The following is a 21,930-nucleotide window of genomic DNA, read 5'->3' as shown; positions in this document are numbered from 1 at the left end:
CATCAAAGGCAGGATGGCATTTAACTTCCTGTGGCACAGAGCAACCACATGAGCAGCTTCAAAATGAATGCACTATGCTACAGCAAGGATGTTCAGTTCACATGAACTTACGAAATACAGCACATTTCAGAGCGCTCTGTCAGTTTGCATGAGATGAAAGTCTTGCCTGTTAAAAAAACATTTTATAATAGCATCTATGTCTTCAGTAAATGTAACATTGTTACATTACTAACACAGTTTGTTGTTTCTATTTTTTCAGAGGAGAGAAAAATTTCCATATTTTTTATTATATTTATGCTGGTCTTGCAGAAAAGAAAAAATTGGCACATTATAAATTGCCAGAATACAGACCTCCCAGGTAATGCAGTTTATTTTTACATGAATTGGTTACTAAGAATTGCAGTGTATTGAATTCTCAATCTCATTTACATTCTAACTTTGTGCCTGTCAACTCTTTCAGATATCTGCAAAATGATCATTTCAGAATAGTGCAAGATTTTATGAACAATACCTTTTATAAGTCCCAGTTTGAGTTAATTGAACAGTGCTTCAAAGTCATAGGTTTTACACTGGAGGTGAGTGTTGATAAGCCTATTTCTTTCTTTTTTTCTTTCTTTGTTTCTTTTATTTTTGAACTTTAATAGGTACCTTGCTCAGGAGAAACTTATATAAAACATTCAGATAGTCTCCCTTGTTATTTTTCTTCCTTTAGCTTTAGGGTATTGCATACTCATTTTACTGTTATATTACTACATTTAATTTTTGAAGGTATCAAGTCTGTTTGTATTCCCTTTTCTTTTGTTCAGTTTTGTTGGATAGCAACAACATAGAATTGGTACCCATCCAGAAGAGAAAGAGACTGTCCTTAAATTTTGAAGGTCCAGTTAGAATTGTGTCATTGGCCATGATATGTGCTCCTAGCATGCATCTTCATTTGACTAACTCAGCTAGCCACCATATGGTTAATCTGTGACAAACTGTTTACCTGTAGACTCCTCGCAATCTCAGACCTAGGTTGAGTATCTTAAGCAAAAGAATTCTGATCACATGTCAACCCCATCCGTGTTAGCCCTGTCTTACCTTTGCTACAGATGAATTAGCCTGTCTGAGGTTGAGTGGTTGATTGCAAGAGTGAAGAAATAGAAAAGTCTTTTTCTTCGTTGAGCTGTGAAACAAGATACAAGGCAACTCTATGGGACTGTATGGGTTTTCTGAGTAAATCTCTCAAGAACTGTGAAGGAGGCATTACCTTCTCTGCTTACAGAGCAGCTAGCAGAGAAAGCTACCATCAGCAAAGGAGTGGTTAACTTATTTCCGAATGGTAGCAGCACTCTGTTGAGTTCTTGGATTGTGCCTGCATGAAGCTTCCCAGCACTTCCAGGTGAACTCATGGTGTCCACATGGTGGAGTGATGGCTATTTGCCAGAAATATAAGTGTATTTGTGCATAAATTATTTCCCTCCAGTGAAAGAAGGATACTGTATCTATACTGAATCTTTATCTATAGCTATCTAGTCTGTAATTGTCTGATCTATCTATCTAACCTGTATCTATACTGAATGAGTTCTTTCTCTAAATGAATTGTTCAGTAATGCAGCCTTATGCTTTAACGTTCATCCAGTGTACAGACAAGTTTCTATATATGCATGTATTTTATTCACAGAAAACTTGGATAGAAAACCTTCTTGACTCCAATTAAATTTCAGATCTAAGTATATTTTCTTTTAATTTTATTTTTAACTGATTGACATGCTTTAATGGTAACTCTACTGTCAATATTTTCTGTCTTAAAATCACACTGTTTTACTTCAGGCCACATGGCAAAATTAATAGAAAATGACTGCCTGGGGTGAGCAGGAACCATTCTGTATGAGACAGATCAACCTAGATTTAACATGCACTGGAAAAGGGCACAAAAATGTCAGCAGCTATACATATTGTACAACATAATGGCAGAAGTCAAGCTATCTATTTCTTTGCATTTCATCTTTGTTCTAAGCTTAAAATGAAAATAATTGATTAAAACCTAGACAAACTGTGAGGCAATTATCTAGAGCATAATTTTTTAGAGTGAGCTTATCTAGTTTGTCTTGCTGTCACTGGGATAATTAATTTATTAACTGCTACATTAACTTCTGCATGTGCTGAAAACAGGATCAGGTCTTTTAGAGCAATGAAGGATTTTATCTGAGTAAATGATGCCTGACACTACCAGCAAATTATTAAATATTAGGGATAAAATGCTGTAGTATTATGAAAAGTCTATACTAGTCAAACTTACAAAACTGCTCCTAATGAAACCGCTGTAAAACTTGCCAAACTACTGCTTATGAAATACACTATTATGTTTTCTTTGGAATATATAGTATCCCAGATTCCTAGCTTAAAACCTAGCCTGCTTTACAGAAATACCTTAGAAAATACTCAGAGATCATAAAATATACTGAGAAATGTTCACAGTTCATATGAAAATTCACAGCTGAAAGTTCATAGTTCGAATCTAAGTCAAACCTGCAATGAAAGCAATATTTCATTAATTGTGAGTATTAATTTGTCATGTAAAAGTTTTTAAAATCATTTATTGTATATATCACTTTACTGTGCAGACTAGTATTAGCCTTATTTGAAGACAGAATCCTTTTTTGGAACCTGCTAAATCATTTGAATTCTGTAGAAACCAGGCACATGCTTCAGTAAAGTACATGCCAAAGTGCTTTAGTGGGCACACTGTTCCTTAATGACATTTTAAAGGTTAATGGCTTTGCAAAATCGCAGCCACGTGAGGTCTCATTCTTCTCCCATCTCCCCGTTGATGTCGGTGGGAGCTGCAGCAGAGCTATCATTTGGAGCACCTTTGTTTCCATGATCCTGAGCTTAGATGGAGATATCTGAAATTTTTGTTGATTTGAGTCTACAGTTACAGTTTTTGTTGAGTTTGAGTTACAGTTTGAACTGTAAACTGATTACAGTTTTTGTCAAGGTTGTGCCTGCAGACACAGTGAAGGGTGGATATAAATAACCTCTGAATTCCTTCCATGTAATAGGATTATGTTCACCACTGTTCTGTGCTTCCCCTATTCCGTGTCAGTCCTGTCCTGTAGGGTGGCCTCTTTGGGTGATGTTATGCTTGAAAGAGGCTTGTACCAAGTATGGAAGAGAGAAAAATTACTGAAGAAAGTATTCCTAAAAGTAGTGGGCATGTGGCAGACAAGTGAGAAAAAGTGATTGTTCCAGGTATAGGAAACAACACACTCGACAGAACAGCATGCTGGTCACACAAACCAAAGTGACAAATCTGTCAGGCTATTAAGTGTTACATCTTTTTAATATACTTTCAGGAACTTGGAAGTGTGTACAGTGTTCTGGCTGCCATTTTAAATGTGGGTAACATTGAATTTTCTGCAGTGGTATCTGAACATATGATTGACAAGAGCAACATTTCCAATCCAGCAGCCCTTGAGAATTGTGAGTGGTTTTTTTTTTTTTTTTTGATTCAAGATTACTTCCTTTAGTGTTTTATTAACCAATGTCTTTTACTGCAAAAAGGTTGAAAACTGTATTCACGTGGAAATTTGGCAAGAATAATTAAATACTGAAGTTGAATTAATTGCAGAAGGAGTTTTCCATTTTATGTGCCTGATTTTACTAACCAGATAGTGGTATTCAGAAAACATGATAAATACTGGAGATGCCTGAAAAGAAAATCTTTGATTTTTTTTTTCAAGATATTTTGAACATTTTATGAAGAACTTTATGAACATTTTGATTTTTTTTTTCGTTATTTTTTTCCACAGCCTCATTACTTACTCTCTGCCTGTATACAATGAAATACAGTTTACTCTTTGGAAGGGATACCTCACATTGTAGGTTGCAAGAGGCAGAGGAGGGGAGAGGGCAAAGACACTCAAGGAAGTTACTGTTCTTTTTCAATAATTATAGGAGGGGAGAGAATTAAGTCTTCACACTATCTTCTTACATGTTTCCTTGTCATAGGTAGAAAAATATTGTGCAACTGGGAAAGACACATGCCTTTTTTGAAGAACGGAAGATAGCAGAGGATGGTAGACTTTGATTTGGCCCTTATTCGTAACATATACTTGCAACCTGGACCAAAGCAATGCATGTATTTCCTTCAAAAATCTGTCTCTGAGCTATGTTCATGACTTTACTTGTTAGGTGCTTCCTTGCTGTGTATTCAGGCAGATGAACTGCAAGAGGCCCTCACCTCTCATTGTGTAGTGACTCGAGGAGAAACGATTATTCGTCCCAACACCGTGGAAAAAGCAACCGATGTCCGAGATGCCATGGCCAAAGCACTGTATGGACGTCTCTTCAGTTGGATAGTCAATCGCATCAATAGTTTACTCAAGCCTGACAAGCATTTAAGGTAAAGGAAACATTTCCAGAATTAAAAGGTATTTTCTGTGAGGCTAATGTTTTACACTAGAGCATTAATTTTAATTAACTAAGCTCTTCTATTTTTTCTCTGATACTTTTTTATTTTGTTCTGTTTTTTCTCTGATACTTTTTTATTTTTGACAACACCAGGTAAAAAAGAAGTTTTTGTCCTGTTTATAGTATTTAGTAGGAGTGCAGTAGATGTTGATAATACAGGCATTTGCTATTTTCCTATGTGTTGTCTACTTAGTTATCCCATTGTAAACTGTGTGTAACTATTGAATGACATATTAACACTTCTTCCTTTTTCTCTTCCTGTTTACTCATAGTACTCAGGGTCAACTCTTGATGTTCATCTGTTGATTATACAGGTTGAATTCTGTTCTCATTTGCACCCATGTTGTTGCTTGTCCTGTTGCTATTACAAATACATATATGAGAGTGGTTTCCAGATGTATTAGCTGAGATTAATGCCCAACCTGTCCTTAAACAAGAAAGATGCTAGGAATGAGGATCTACTGTGTCAGGCAAATTCATCAAAGAAGGACTAATGCAGCTTGCGTTGTGAGTCCTGTAGGTCAGGGCCCTCTCTGGCTGCTAGCAGAGCTCTCTCCAAATTGAATACTCACCGTGAGAAAGTGGAGGTTCAACTGTACAAAAATGTTCACTGTACAAAAACCCCGAGGTCTGCTTTGGTTTTGTGGTAATAAAACAATTTATATTTGCTAGTTTATTGTAATTAGCTCTGGGAAGGAACTGGGCAGACAAATTTCAGCAGTTTATTCACCACAAAGTGTAATTTCCAGACAGATAAAATGATTACAAAATTCAGATCAAGATCAGGAAGTATTTTTGGTATCTCTGAAATGACACACTTTTGATTTTCAAACTGACTTCTCAAAGGGGCTTATTCACAGGTATCTTGAAGCAGGTTCTGCATACCTAATAACCTATATATTTTGTGAAAAAAAACCCAATGTTTAGATATAGCTCAAATGCGGTTTGTGGGTAGAAAGTAAGTTTTTTAAAAAAATTTAGCTATTAAAAAATACTAATGCCAACCTCAGTTTGTTAGAAAAATATATCTTTGTGTTATTTTTTGTTTCAGCCAGTAGGTAAAAGTATTAATATTTTTTCAAGTTGCAGAAATGATCACATAGCTCTCAGAATTCCTTGGCCTAAAACTTCAAACTTATCTGGAATTTGACTGGTAGTGTAAATTCATACCACACTCCAGTACTTAATACTCAGACTAGTTACTTAGATGCATAAAAGTTCTATATATTCATTCTTTGGACTGTCATGTTCAAATAAGCAAATTTAATTGTTGAAGATAAATAATACGAAGGAATAATCTTTAATTTCAGCATGGAATTTCTTTGATTTGAGGGTACAATTGAGTAAAGCCTGTTTTATTACAAGAGAAACAAAAAGAACTGCATATTGTTTTTGCACTGTAGTGAGATTTTTACAGTAGATTAATGACTAATAGATATTATTTTAGAAAGAAAATTACAAATCCTCTATGATTATCAGTTTACTTTGTACTTACATGATTCAGTGTATCTGGTCTGCAAATACAGTCATCTTTGAATTTATGTACACTTACTATACTTCAAATAAAAATTTGTTATCTTAAGAGAAGTCTAGTTTAGCAAAATTCATCCTATTTAATTGCCTTACAGACTTGGCGTATTTTCTGCTGTTGTGAAATAATAATGGAGCTAGTCAGTGTAAAATAATTGAGATACAACAATAAAAAGTTTATTTAATCTTTGCAGTGGAAATGATGATGGTTTGAACATTGGAATTCTTGATATCTTTGGCTTTGAGAATTTCAAAAAAAATTCCTTTGAACAACTCTGTATCAACATTGCCAATGAACAGATTCAGTTCTACTTCAATCAGCATGTCTTTGCTTGGGAACAGGTATGTTTTGAATACTTTGATAAAGTTTAGTATTGCTGAAAATAAAAAACTTTCTCTCAGGAAATTACACTGTTTTTTTCTCCATAACAAGTTGTAAATTGCCGATTACAACAATTTTTTTCTGAGTATGTATTGTATGAAGTACTGCTGGATTGCTATTTGCAAGTAAAATGCCCAGTTAAAATGTATTAAACTTGAAATTTACAGTATCTAAGCAACAGAATACAGTGATAATCAGTCTGATGCAAATGAAATGTTGTTTTCCTGAAGAATAACAAGTGATGTAATGTACAATTCTACAGTAAAAAAATGTAAATGAGTGGTAACATAATTTGTAAAGTGTAGCATTCAATAATAGGTTACTAACAAGCGTAATGAAAATTGAAATTTCATTGTTAAAGACTGGAAATCTTGCAATAATTTTGCTCTTATTCAGGAAATAAATAGACTATGCTAAATAATGATGGATTTAGTCTAAATGATTTGAGGTATAACAGAGAAAAGGAATAGAAACATAATTATAAAAGTTAATGAGATTCAAGGGGACAGTGAAACACCTCAAAGAGTGGTCATCTCAACTTTGTAAAGAATTCCATGAAAATTACATTAATCATCTTTAAATCTTTATTCCCAGTTATTTCAGGAAATACTGTCTTGCAGTTCTAGATCTTGTAGTTATTTTTAATAGATTCATGTTGGAGATTTCTCAGTCACAAATCCTTCTTTGTCCTTAATACCATCTAAGAGAGAAATTAGCTTCAACTACTGTAATTACTTAGGTACCTTCTTTCCGAATACGTAAATTCACATAAAAATAGCACGTGGCTACTGCTGTTTCTAACAGCTTGTTGGGGGTGATGGCCAAGTAATGAAGAAGGAAATAGTACAGACTGAAGAGTTGTTCTTAATTCCAAACAGAATCCAGGCAATTAAAGATGCAACAGTCAATGAGATTTTATTGTGCCAGATGTTGGTAAAGAATGTAGTTTTCTTTCATGAAATATGATTTCTATGAAAGCAAAAGAAAATATAGAAGTGTATGTCGATATCTATAATATGGGTTCTGGTTATATAAGAACCCAGTTCTTTTCTCAAGCTACTTTGAAAGTCAACATCAATAATGTTCTCTTCCTGCTTATGTTGGGAGTTGATAGTAAGGCAAGAGAAGGTCTTGCAGATTTCCTGTTAGTATGAGACACCCCATTTCTTAATCCTTAGGGACACTGTCCGTTTCACAGGGTTTTTGAAGGAAGAAAGTGAAAATTGGTGTAATTGTTATTTTAAGGAACTTCTTTCTGCTCAATTGTAGTTACTGATTCTCTACATGGTCCAGATTCACTCATGGACAGTGTGATTTCACTTGCTGCTCACTTCAGTGGCAGAAAGCATAGGAGGGGAGGAAAATTTGAAAAATGTTCATAGCTTTGCTTTCCTGGGGAATGTGGCTTTCTAAAAATATAGCCTCAGAAGTGATAGGGATAGTAAGTTAGGATATAGTCAGAGATCCAAAGCTTTGTTGTTTAGGGCATTCCCTAAACAGCCTCTCTTAAGAGCTACATTACCATTTAAAGTTGCTCTTTTAAATGGGCGAATTGCAAAGAGCACTCCCCCAGCATCCTTCAGGAATAAGCACCCTGGGCATAGTTGCCTTAGCAGAATTAATGAAGAATGTCATATGTCTTAGTAAATAGCATATGTTTGCCAGAGTGATATAGGTGGCTCAGTAAATGATAAACATACCAAAAACATGGTGTATTGTACCATTCCTTCTTTTTTATATTTGTCAGTGGCAAGGCAGGATGAAAAGCACTAAAATGTTAGGTGATGTCAGCAAATCAGGAATTAGACAAAAGGCCTGGATGTGCCGCTACTGTCACTGCTTTCAGTCTGGCACAGCTGTAGTTTCTTCTCTGCTCTCTCCTCTCGTACAAGTGAAAGAGAATGTAACCTGCTATCCCGAGTGGAAGGGGAGTGATAGAGAAACTGGTGTCTGCCATGTTGTACTTAATATTAAAATCTGTGGCACTTGCAGAATTCTGTAGCATCTTTAAAAACAAAAGAGAACAAAAGCCCATTTTTTCTTACCACCATCAGCAAGCCATTGGTTCTGTTGCCAAATCTCAATGTGCAGACAGACAAGCACAGTCATCTCACATAAAAGACCCTGGTGTCCTTTGATGCACTTCCATTGCTCTTGGTGCAATAAAGAATCAAAACATTATAGATCTTTTGTTTCCTACGTTAAAAAAAAATCTTGGTTGAAACCAAATGTTTCATGTTCTGGTGTCTTGTACATTACACAGTGCCTTACAAGGCTCTGTGCAAAAGTGCTGGGCAGAAACTGAGGACAGCTTCTACCTCTGAACCTCTCAACCTCATCAGTAACATGGAGATACTAATTCTAAACAAGCTTTATAATGTACTATTAGATCCACTGATCTAAGAAAAAGTGCCATTGCTACTCATGTATCATCTGTGTCTTTTATGCATTGATGCAGTGAATGAGGGAACTGTAATATATGAAGAAAAACAATGTCTGGTTTCCCTAAGGAAGAGTTTGTTTTTTTTCCTGTAGGTGGCCATTGACCTTTGCTTATAAGATAGTCAGAGTGAGAAGTGCTTTCTGTTTTTCCTTTAGCTTCCTACCAAGCGATGCTGAAAATTGCCTACCAGGAATGAAGTTCACAAGAATTGTTCAATATTCAAAAATCCTTTATATGAATGTTTTTCATAGCATTTACTGTCCCTATTGTACTCCTAATATGGTTGTGCAGGGTTTTAATCATCTTCTCAAAGTTACTGATATATACAATGTATACCAAAGATGTGGTGAACAGACAGAAAATAGGTTCACAAAGGGAGCCTTCTGGTTATTGTAATAGGGTTTCTTGAGGAATATAATTACTTTCCCCTTCATGCATACACTTTAGTCCAAAATTATATATGGCCCAGAGCTATATTTGCAAAATGAATACAAGACAATAGATGGCATTTTGCCATTACAGGGAATACCCTGCGCTGCACTTTTTGAAATTCTTTGTTGCTGAAAATATAGAGTAGATATTTCTTTCTTTTCAAAATAATATTAAAATTCATTTTTTGTGTAAATTGTATTACAGTATCACTAATCCTCTAGTGTGGTATTGTTCCTGAGTGTGCTGCTTGTTAGCACTGGTCAGTCCAGGATACATAACATCAGATATACAGTATTTTAGATGTTGAGGTTGTGGACATAACCTACCCATAGGCATTCAGCCATGCCTGTGGGAACGTATTCAGCCTGACAGTGTTCATGTGGTCACCCGCTGCACGGGGCTAATTTTTTAGTGACAACTGGAAAAACTGTTCCTTGCTCTATATTGAGAAATGAGAATCTGGAATTAAATCAATTCTTTGAGTGAATATGTAGGTTAAAATGAGATACAATATTTAATTTGGCCGTTTTCTATTGAAATCTGGTAATTATTTTGAATCTAGATGGGTTGTATCAAAACCTTGTGAGAATGATGTCGTATAATTTTCTTGAATCAAAGAAAACATTTGTATCTTATAATGGATTTCCCCACACTATGCAGGTTTTAAAGGACTAAGAGGAGGCAGCACAATTCGTTCAGCATCACTGTCCCTCAGACCATTTTTTTTAAGTTAGGAGTCCAAATTTAACAAGCACACAAGCTCCAACTGCTAATTTGCTCCTACCTTTAATTTCATAAGCAGAAGTTGGAGCTAAGATACTCTTTTGGATTTCAGCCTGTCCCAGTGGTGCAACAGTTACCATGTTATTCCCTAGCTTTCATAGGTTGCTTTGTCATACACAGAGGTTGAGTATACCTAGAGATTTCACGGGGATAGTCTGCATAGCAGCATGAGGCTCATGGTGTCTGTTAGAATACACAGAAGGGCCAAAATAGTGAATATAGTCTTAAACTAGTTTAGATTCCTTATAGTCAGTGGAGACCAGCAGATGCATCTCTGTCTTCGTGGATTGGGAAAGAAATGTGGGCTCTCAATCACTTCTGTTCTGTGCCTGTAGTTAAGTGGAATGAATGCTGAGACGAACTTTTATTAGGTTGGTGTAAAGCAAAGCATAACTTTTGCAGCATTTAGTCCCATTCCTGAAGAAAGTATTTTGCTTATATGTAAGGGAGTGCTGTAAGTTAGTTCTCTGCCAGCTCCGTAATCTGCAAGTAGCAAGGTCCCAGATAACCTTCCCATTTCATTCTCATTTGCAATTCTGCTGTAACAAGTGAAAGATATGATGTAAAGTATCAAAGATAGGTTAGAAATGGGTAATTTTATTGTTATGTCAGAAGGATGCTACTTTTTGGATTAAATACATGCAATGCTTACTTTATATTCATCTTGACAATTTAATCTTCTACTTTAAGCTGAAGAAGGTTCATTCTGAGTAAGTCTCCAGAGTTTCCATTTAAACCAGAGAGGCATCATACCACATTCTCATCAAAAAGCCATTACTTTTTTTTAGTAAGCATGAAGATAATTTCCTAATGCATTTAATAATTCTTTTGTTAGTAAGTGAAACCAGTTTGCGCAAGCTAATACTAGTTTTGATCACGAAGAGGACACCATGTGATACTGAGATAAGATAGGAGCCCAAGTTTCAGTATAACTCAGTTATTCCTTTTGACATTCCATCTTTAGGAACACTGTCTAGTGGATTATGTTTTAGAATTTCAATGAGCCACTGTTACTTTAAGGAGCTTTCTTGTCATAAAACATCATTGAGGATTACAGCATCCTATAGTTGATTCAGCTTATTAATTCAAATAAGGTCTATGGCATTAGTTTCATGATGTGCATCATGAAAGCTTTTCTCCTTGCTTCTCTTATCATAATATGATGATTGAAGACCAGCATTGCGTAAGAAAATGTAATATGGCATCTCTTATTTCTGAGTCATCTGTCACAGTGATGCCTGGAAGGCTTGGTTATCAGCCCTCCTCCAGGAGCCCGTGGCCAGTGATGAAGTGAACCCATTCCCTGTCCTGCCAGGCAGATGTTAGCATTGCAGGGACTGGCAGCACTGCTACGTCATTTAGTTGTCATGATACAGACACAGAAGACTGCGTGGTCATGTAGCTTCATGGTCAGGCCCTGTGCACTGGCAGTGTAAGGAAGGGGAGCACACACTGCTGTTGCGGTGTAGTGCGGCTATTGTAGAGGTCCTCTCGGTCTCAAGGAAGATTTCTTTCAGCATGCTTAACGAGCCTTTCTCACAAGCATTTAAAGTTCAGAGAAGTTAATCATTAGATGTGTTGTCTGTGAGAGCTTGTTTAACAGTGTCACAGAAACGCTCACTGTTTTCTGATATCCCTTTCCCCGCTCCTAAGTGTACTCTTGATAATCTTAAGCAGTAACAGCTGGTTTCATGAATGAAGCATCTGTGTCAGTGCAGTTATAGTCCTCAGTAAAGCTGCCCCTACTCCAGTGTTATCTTCGGGAGGTAACGTAGACCCATTCCCTTCCTGCCACTAGCTCCTACAGATACGTAATTAACTTCTTGCCTATATCAGTGATGCATTTATTGCTCTCCTGTCTTGCCCTGCTACTCAGGTCATTGATTAAAGTGAATAGCAAAACTCCACCTGTCCACTGCTGCAGGGGAGACATAGGTGAACTTTTTGTGTGCCCAAGATGGGAGCATGTATGGGACTGTAAAACAAATTCTTACTGCTTACTCTCTGTATGGGCACATAGGCTGAATCACAGTCTATCTTTAAAGTGGCTTGAGAAATTATGTAAGTCTGGATATTAGAAAGGTTTAGGTATATATTTTGTATTCTCTTTCAAATGGATAAGCAGATTTATTTCTTTGACCCTCTATTTCCAGGACAGTGTAATTGATTTTTTTTCTACTGTTTTTCTCTGACTTAGAGATGAAGAGATATGAGATCTAAGAACATGTGCTTTTCTGTTGTATGCAGTTAACTGCTTTTCCAAACACACAGTGTGTTGCTTTCTTCAGTCACCCCTGACTGTCATTTAAGTTAAATTGAATGACACATAAGGAGAGCTCTTCCTGGGTTAGAGGTCTTTGAACTCATTAATATTAAATATCAATCATGTTTGTGACACTCTATTTACAATGAATTCAGGGCAACACGTGTGATGTTACATCATATATTAATACAAGACTTCTATAAATAGAAAAAAGATAAAAGAGTTTATCCTTTGGAAGAGGAATGGTTTTTAAAGTAAACCAAAAGGCTTAGTTATGTGTTCCATATTGTGGGGAGCAGCCTGCACAGGACTAGAGGCAGCTGTGGCATACGTAGGAGCATTGTGCAGTGGATAACTGCTACTGCGTTATAGAACCCAGACAAAAATAATGGCGGGGCTGCAGCCCTTCTGTCCTCCTGCTCTTGATAAATCTGTGCCTGCCTCTGTCTCCCCGAAGGATTAAAGAAAGTCATTGTCATATTCCTCAAGTATACTTTTAAGTAGTTTTCCAACTAAAACCATTGCAATACATAGTGGACACAGTTTTTGTTATTAGTTTTTTCTCAGCCTCACAGGAAGCCAATGGTATTTGCAGACTTCAGCAACTCCCCTCGCCAAAAAAAAAAAAAAAAAAAAAAAAAAAAAAAAAGTCCTCTATTGTTTTCTAATCATGCTGTATACCTTTCCCTATTTTTTTAAAAGGAGTGAAAATTCCATAGTGGCCAACCTAAGACAATTTCTAGGGCCTTAATGTTTAGAAAGTGTAGGCAACGTAAAAACTTTTTCAAGTATTTGAGGATAGGGATCGAACAATTGAGGCCTCTTAATCTAGTAAGCACTTTGGCAAATTTTGGGCACTGCACATCAAGTAGATCTGAGCAATGAATTGGGAATGTAAACATAGGTCCAGATGATTAATAAATATTTTTCACACTGCAGACCAGGAAAATAAATAGACACTGAGGTCTTCCTCTGCAAACACTATATTATATGTTCTTCAGCTCTGTTTTTTGTTTGTTTGTTTGTTTATTCTTGCATATTCGTTTGAAGCATCTTTAACAAATACACCATAAGAAGAACTTACATATCCAAAGGCAAATTAAAATGTATAGCTCAGCAGTGTGACACATCCCAGTTGACATTTGTTTCTGCAAAACTGTGATGTTTTTAGCCCCTTGGCATAGTTTTTTAATGTAGCTTTAATTTTGTACAATTGACAGTTTGTGAATTATATTCTGAAGTGGTGCTGTGTACATGGACAAGATGTGTCTTTTGTCACTTGTTACAGAATGAATATCTATATGAAGGTGTTGATGCAAGAGTTATAGAATATGAGGACAACAGGCCCCTCTTAGATATGTTCCTGCAGAAACCAATGGGTTTATTGTCCCTGCTGGATGAGGAAAGTCGATTCCCCCAAGCAACAGATCAGACGCTTGTAGGTAAGTGTGTGGTTTATTTCATATGCCACAGAATGTCTCCCTGTTCGATTTTCGTTTAGTGAGTTCGGTTTAGGGTATATGCTAGTTGTGTTTTCAATGAGCCCATATTCACACAGGACATTTCAGGGAGGCATGAGTGCAGGATTGGATGCATTCTTGAAGCTGATACAAGAAACATGCACATACAAATGAACCTAACCTGCTGATCCAGGTTTTGAACTCTCTTACCCTCAGGAATTTTTAGCTGCAGGGCTTGAAAAACAGGGATCAAATTGAGTTAAAGCTCTAGGTGCATATGCCAGGAACATTGTTTTCAAAGCTGAGTTGTGTTCAGCTCTGAGGTTTTTGTTGGACTATATCTAAGCAAGAGTTTTGGGACTCTGTAAAGATAATGGCTATGAACCTGATCCTCAGTGTCTTTCAGCAAATCATGTTTCAAGGCTTTTCAACAAAGAAATTAAAATTAAAACACCTAAATATGTTATAATTCAGATCCTGAATATTTCAGTGCTGATGAAATAGTCTCAATTACAGTTGATTTAATTATTTTAGTGGGATTTCTGTACAGGTGAATGTTTTTTTTTTTACTTATTTTGGAATGTGCAAAGTGTCAGGATTTAAACCAACATCCAGTCACAAAGCCAATAACAACATCCAGTAACAGAAGCTTTTTATGACCATACTACAGCAGTTACATGAGCTTGTTGTCTGTCTACCCTTGTATAGACTCTAGAACTGATCACTTCACCCAATTACTAAATGTTTTCTCACAATTCCTAAGTGTGGTAGGAAGGATTACTACAATGATTTATATGTGAAAACGAAAAGCTTAGAGAGGCATTTTCTGAGATGGCACACAAAAAAAATGGTACAAAGGGACTGATCCAAGAGCCCCCATGTTCCTCATACAGTGCCTTTTATGGTACCATCATGGTACCATTCTTCTTAAAAACATTAGAGTCTGTTTTGTGCTACTGCGTTTGTCTGAGAAAACAAGCAGTATCCTTAGAGGGATTTGGCTTCAGAACATAATTATTGTACAGTGATGCCAGTAAGATAAACTGTCTGTTTCCTTTCAGAAAAATTTGAAGATAATTTGAAGTCAAAATATTTTTGGAGACCCAAAAGAGTAGATCTAACCTTTGGGATTTATCATTATGCAGGAAAGGTAAGAGACCTAACAATATTAGTTGGGTATTGTGGAATCATAGGGCTGGAAGGGAATGTAAGAGGTCAGTTATTCCAGCATTGGTTCCCAATGTTCATCTCTTCAAACCTGACATGGAAAAGTTGGCAATGACCAACACCTCAAAAATAAATTGAAAAGTTTCCCTCACACAAAAAAAAGTAATGGAACATGTTTTTCTTAAATGTCACCAGGTAAATAAACTGACTGTATTTAAACAGAACTAAAAAATCGTGATTATATAATGCATTTCTGTGTCCCTCCACCTAGTTCCTCAAAGCCTTGTGCCATGTAGCCGCTGCTCCAAAGATCCATTCTTCCTCCCTTTTACCACAAACCCTACCTCCTCTGCCCTATCTGCCTGAATTCTCGACTCCTTCCCTTGTCATCAGCCAGCTAGTGCGTGCCCTACTTTCTGCTTCATTTAGTCAGCAGTTTTGCCCTCCTGTACAAGATATTTAGCCTTCACACATTGAGGAAGAGCTAGGAGTTGTTGGTGCACTAAGGCAAGATACTGTTGATCAGCTGTACCTTGCCTTATGGAAACAGGACCTCGCAGCTACTTTTGTGCTCTTTTAGGGAGTATAGAGTGGGCATTGCTGTCTCACACAGGAAAGTAAGTTGTGCTTGTGCAGTGCTGCAGCAGCTGGCCTGGAAAGAGGCAAGATACTACCTATCACTGACAGATGATAACTTGCCTTTATACAAGACAGCCAGTTACAGAAGGCCTGCACTAACTCCTCTGAACCTCACCTCCAAGTGATCACATTTCACAAATGTGGCACATCTCACTGCTGAGAAGTACAGCCAGCATTGTACCCTTCTTGATATCAGTCATGGAAGCTGGAATTTTACCAGCACCCAGTCAGCATGTGCAGTGTTCAAAAAGCTTTATCATCAGGGAATTTTTCCTGCTGTCCAAATTAAATGCATTGCTGTGATTTGAGTTCATTACTTCTAATCCTGTTTAGTGTGGACCTGTAGAACAACTTATTTCCTCTTCCTTTACAATTGTTTTTGTAATTTAAGACTGTTACTGTTTGGCTTTTGAATTTGGGATTTTTTTTTTCTGTTTTAAATATGCCAGTCATGCATTCTTGGCCATGGATCACTCTCATTGCCCTTTCCCTACCTTTTCAGACTCTCTAGAACGAATACAAATCTTTCTTGAAAAGCGGTGTCCCAAGACTGACACAGTTTTATATGTGGGTCCTTTAACGCATCACCGAGATAGGTCTCTAGAGGTACATTTTGAGTTAGGTGCACTACACCATTCCAGGCAATTTTTAGAGAGATGTCATTTGCCAAAGTGCAACTTGTGATTTTGAAAACTTCCACTGTAATTAATACAGAGATGTCTAGGAAGAGATATTAAGTCCTATGTCTAGTACAGCACGATCTGAATGGGTCAGAAAGACTATACGTTCACATCAGTAGTCCTGTGTGATACAGCTGAAAGTAAGTACATTGTTAACTGTGCATTAACACTTGTGTTAGTGTAATGGAATACTATAGCACCATTGTCCTTGTGATAAATACACACTAGCTAAAGCTATTATTAATGCATCTGCCCATTTTCCCTAATGTTTCAAGCTACTTTGGGGAAATAGATTTACTTTTAGAGATCTACATCATAATGGTTCTCAGTATTAAAAAGTTACAACTTTAAGTGACCACAAGAAAGACTGCAAGAGAGAGAGCGAGCCTCCTGACTGAAAAACTGTTTGCATCTCTTGTTATATTACAAGCAACATGCCATGGTGCTGAAATCTACACTTACATTTCAAAAGCCCAGAAGATGCCTAAATGTATTTTTTAAACAGGTTCTGTATAATGCAAGTGGATTCCTAGCCAAAAACAGAGATACTCTGCCAGCTGATATTGTGCTGCTGCTCCGATCATCTGAAAACAATCTTATACGACAATTAGTAACCCATCCTCTTACAAAAACAGGTACTGCTGTTGTGGTAATCTTTCTGCTTTCCTTCTCTAGCCTTTGTGCTGACCACTGCTGGGTTTCCTATGACCCTTATACGCTTTGTGGCTTAACTTTCCAACCCTAAAATCTATACAGAATGGAGCCCCTGCCATCTTGATCTGCAGGGGAGGGATTGGTCTGTTCAAGTGACCAGTCAAGTCAAGTGACCTGGTCAAGTGCGAAGGAAGTGGTAAAGGCTCCTTTCAGGGTCCCCTCTTTGGGTTAGGGGAGCAGGACAGAGAGTGGAGTACATCACTTGAGTTGAGGACTGAACAGAAAGACTCGGGTAAAACACTGGCCCTTTTTGGACGGGATGTGTGGATGCTGCCTATTTTGTCCTGGTACAATTTCTCTCTAAAGCAGCAGAGAATCAAGGCTGAGGCTCCTAACATCTAATGCAAAGAGCAAGGAGACACTTCTCTATTTCCCTAGTCTCTCAGTCCTTTACAGCAGGAAACCAGTGGTGAGCTGGGGCCAAGTTTGGATTGAAGGACTTAAGTTTGTCCCTCCTCAGGGAGTTCTTAAGTGGGGAGAAGGAATATGAGTGGCTCTACCAAAATTATTCTTAACTAAAGTAGTACCTTTGTTGAAGCAGGTTCCTTGCACAGTGTCCTACCTGCCTTTTTAGGTTGATGGGTAAGTCTGCTTACAATGAGAAAATCTAGATGGCAAACATCATTTGTGTCCTGTATTTAAATTCTACCACCAAGCTAAGTAGTGCCCCAGAAACTGGTGTTATTATATTATATATATTACAACCAAGCAAGGCTTATTGTGTTGTATTGCTTCCAGTGTGGTGGGCACTGATACTATAAAAAGGCAGTATAGAAATTTACTTTCTTATACAATTACATGAGAGATGCACTTGCAGTAGAACAGGAAGAAGGTTGAACTGAAGGAGCCTAATGGAAATTTCTCTAAAAGATTATCATACCTTATAGTAACTGAGGTTTTGGCAAAACTCCTACTCTTCACAAAGGGAGCTTAGCTGGTAGAATGCAATATTTGGTCTTGAAGGTCTACTTTTAGTCAATACTCTTGGGAAAACACTGAGCACAACATGCTTCCCTGAATCTTTTGACTCCTGGTGTCTGTTAAGATACTAAACAATAACTTCTATGGAGCCAAGTTCAGGATCCACATGGTCCCAAGAACTGATTGCAAGTCTTAAGTAAAGTTTTGCAATGTAACCCTGAAAGTTATTTTAGTCTTCTTGTTAAAAATTATTAAATGCTGTGTGTGAGCTTTCAAAACTGGCCACAAACCATCCAGATGCAGCCAAGTAAAAGTTAGGTCTCTGGTCTAAGTTATTCATCTAGAATCAGTGGAAAGGTAGAAGCATATCCAGAGTGCAGCCCATCCTGCCCGTCTCAGGTGTTTCTCTCAGGATGGGATAAAACTCCTCTGAAGGTACCTGTCTCCACTGAATATGGTGGGGTCCTGTAGACACCTCACTTTCAGATAGCTAGTTAGGTGTGAGTAATCCTCTTTCTTTCCTTCCCACTCCACGATGCTCAGTTAAGCCCAGTGAGTTTTCAGCGCTTGATATCATCACATAATACATAGCACTCTAGCTGGGAATGCATTATACTTGCATCTGTTCATCCAAGTCTTGTCCACCTGTTATGAATAAGAGGTAAGCACAGAGAGATTGTATACAGTCTCACAGTGCACAGTGAGATTACAGAGGTGTTATATTAGTAGCAGAAGCAATGGTAGCATGCAGTAATGGTTGGAGTTTCATCAGCATAAAATGACATTGTGTAAAGCTCAGAAGTCCTGTTATTATTCTTTCAGAAAACCGGTATCTGCATAAACCACTCCAATGCACCTAGTCCTTCAAGTCATTATAAGGCTATTACTTGACTTACTTGACTACCAGTGTTGGAGTCATAAGACTATGTCTATGCTGGTAAACAAAGTAGGGACAGTGAACTGTAGCTGAAACACTGCCATATTATTGCTCATTCTGATTAATATAGTTGGCATGCCTCCCTGCAACAATTTTGGTCCATGTCAGCTAGAATTCTCTCAGAAATGCCTAGGCACAGTTCAGGAGAAAGCACAGGCCAGAGATGGTTTCCAGCAAACTTTGTGGAAGGAGCCATCCCTATTTTTACTGGGAGATTAGAAGAGGGGGAAAGTATAGAATTTAGCTGTATAGGCTTTAGTCATCCTATGCCGCTTGCCCTCAGGGACAGAGAAGGGTACTACCTTATTTTATTAGCTAATATGTGTGTAACCATAGAGATTGATTTCCATGTATACTAATTTATACCATTTATAAATGGAGTTGGTAAAAAGGGGCCTTAAAGTGGAAACAAATTTCATTTGTCCTCATTTTAAGTCATAATTGTTAACTAGGCTGGTACAATGCCATCCTTAGAGTAAAAGAGTACGGGTGCTATAAGATACATCTTTTTTTTTTTTTTTTTTTTTTTTTTTTTTTTCTTTAGTAGGTGACATAAGTGCTGAGGGAGGAAAAATACAGCCCATGTTTCATCTTTGTGCAGCTTCTTCAGAGCTCCTTCCATCCCAAGGGTGAAAGCAGAAATAAGGACATACTCAGGAAAAGCCAGCAATCTTTATAATCAAATGATTATGTTGGGGGCTTGAATAACATGGTATAATGTGGTTCTACATAGTATAAATGAGATCAAAGCATTTTGGTAGGTTGCTTTCTTTCATCTTCCTACAGGTAACCTGGCACACACTAAAAGCAAAACTACAATCAGTTACCAAATGTGGACCCCCCAGAAATCAATCAGTCGTACTAAGGTAAGAAAATGGATTCCATGGTTCTGCATCAAACCCTAATTTAAACTAGAAAGGCAATACTGTTATTGCTACTAAAAGTAAGCAAGTAACCCCTTCCTTGGTTTTTCTCCCTTTTCTATTTTCTTTTCTGTTTAGCTGGATATCTTTGTGTTGTGCAATTCATATTCCTTCCGTGAGGTAAAAAACTAACATTTCCCTTCTTTCTGGCTGTAGTTTTATAACAATGTCAGAAAAGAAAATTACTTCCTAACTGTATTGTGGTAGCAAAAAGAGAGATTAAAATATTGGTCTGGAGTATAGTCATGTTCTGTAGAGAACTACCAAAATAACAGTGGTGCTGAAATTACAGACAGGACCTCAGACATTGCCTCAGACCATGTCAGGTTATTTGTGGCAGTTACTTAGATGTTCAGTTATCAGATTGTGTCCTCTGTGTGTGGGTGTTTGTATATTGTGTAGCAAAGTAATGTAATGTACAAATGTAACAACTTTGTGCTAGTGATCATGCAGTAACTTTTGCAGTTTAGAATACTTTAAAATACTTTTTTTTTATTAATGATGTTCTCTGAGGAGCACTTTGTTGTGGTGTTGAAAAGAGCACTACAGGCTCAGTAGAAATAAGAGATGTCATTGTCTTTCTTGATCTGTATAGAATGAAACTGGAGACACCGGACGTCATCCAAGAGAGACAACCAGCATGAAAACACAGACTGTTGCTTCTTATTTTAGAGTAAGATATCAGATTTTTTTCATAAACTTTTCTAGAGTGGAATGAATATTTATTCCTTCACCTTTGAAACCCACCTGTCCTTCTGCCCAGGCACTTAGGGTCAACAGAGATCCATTTAGAGTTTATGAGCTGCATATATGGTACAGGGACCATATGATATAAAGGTCTAGAGGATACTGTTATGCCTCACCTTTAACAGACTCAGTTACATAGACGCATTTCTGTCATGGTGCTGCAGGATGATCAATATTAAACTTCACTTTCACTTACCTGCTTTTCCCAAAGGGATATAAAGACACGTTGAACATTGGTGGTATGGCCTTTCTTTAAGAATCTTGGAAACAAGGGGCCGAATTTAATTTAGAGCATGAGCTCCACCCCAATACCTTGATGATCACCAGTCTAGAGGCTGTTCTAAGTCAATCCCTGCAGCTCTTCGGCAGTCCTCTTCACTTTCCCTAGCACTGGCATGTTGCTTGGTCCTGCCACAGAAAATGGCTGTGATGAGCATTCTTTCCTGTGCAGTGAGGCTTAGAGTTGGCTCAGTGCAGCTCAGTTCTGAATTTCCAACTCTCATTGACTCATATCTTCCAGTAAAAACATAAAGGTGGCTCGGGTAATGTCTGTGCTTCAGGGTATTACTAGCAAATCTATCAGCAGATGCTGCAAGTGATTTGCGAAAGTGCAAGTGATTTGCACTTTTAAATTACTATTTTATGTAGTGGAAATCCCTGTCCAGATCATGCTAGCTACTGCTCTTAATGAAGGATTCACCCTCAATTCCACTGGTATACTCATATGCAATAATCTGTGGGTGACTGAGAAAAGCATCTGCCACCCTAGACCAGGTAGTTAAAAAATGGATCCATTAGCCTGTCCTACTTGTTTGAGTTCCATTGCCACAGCAGTGAAGAAACTAATTAAACACTTTGCTGCACGATGCAGCTTCTGTCCATAATGGAATTGCACATTTTAATAGGAAACATATGGCTCTTGACGTCCTACACTAACTTCATGTATCTAACCTACTGCTGAACTGCATTACCTCCTGGCTGCTTGCTTCTGTTGAATCAGGTTGAATCTTGAGGAATGAGTCTCCTCCTTTGTGTTTTAATAAGATCCTTCTACAAAGCAATTTTATAAAACACATGTTGAGATTATTTGCAGCCAAATTCACCTCGGTTGGCATTTGGGGAGCTACAAATTGCACCGCCTCTAATAGTCTGGTACCCTGGTAAGGTAGGAAGAGTACGACTTGAATTGTGATGTTGTCCATTTCTAGTTTTGCCCTCCTCAAAGGTTTCCTCCTGACAGGGCAACTTATAGTATCACCGTCAGCCTATATAATGAACAGGATGTGCTGGACCAGAGCAGTTTAAGCAGATCCTCTTCTGGGTTGGCTTTAATTTCTTCCAGGCTAACAAAGGGATGATGATATTTACTGCCTTGTTGCTCTTCAACTTCTCATCCTTAGATTGATGATTTACTTTCTGGATGAATGAGGATCTTCAAATATATGGCAATAAGG

The 21,930-nt window shown here is 37.5% G+C and overlaps 1 protein-coding gene across 1 annotated transcript in view; it reads left to right on the top strand.

Annotated features, from left to right (window-relative positions):
- The window catches only part of MYO3A (myosin IIIA), a 129,063-nt gene that overhangs the window by 76,178 nt on the left and 30,955 nt on the right, over positions 1–21,930 (top strand). The window contains exons 15-24 of the mRNA XM_085318306.1: positions 260–358; positions 461–575; positions 3,339–3,465; positions 4,177–4,387; positions 6,180–6,327; positions 13,577–13,730; positions 14,810–14,898; positions 16,740–16,869; positions 19,593–19,672; positions 20,325–20,402. Coding sequence (XP_085174432.1) covers positions 260–358; positions 461–575; positions 3,339–3,465; positions 4,177–4,387; positions 6,180–6,327; positions 13,577–13,730; positions 14,810–14,898; positions 16,740–16,869; positions 19,593–19,672; positions 20,325–20,402 — 1,231 coding nt within the window. The remainder of the gene's footprint in view (positions 1–259; positions 359–460; positions 576–3,338; positions 3,466–4,176; positions 4,388–6,179; positions 6,328–13,576; positions 13,731–14,809; positions 14,899–16,739; positions 16,870–19,592; positions 19,673–20,324; positions 20,403–21,930) is intronic.

The sequence above is a fragment of the Rhea americana genome, unplaced genomic scaffold, assembly GCF_003343005.1.
Source record: "Rhea americana isolate MKP2758 unplaced genomic scaffold, rheAme1 scaffold_53, whole genome shotgun sequence".
In the NCBI taxonomy this organism is placed as follows: domain Eukaryota; kingdom Metazoa; phylum Chordata; class Aves; order Rheiformes; family Rheidae; genus Rhea; species Rhea americana.
This window is presented reverse-complemented; position numbering and strand designations above follow the sequence as displayed.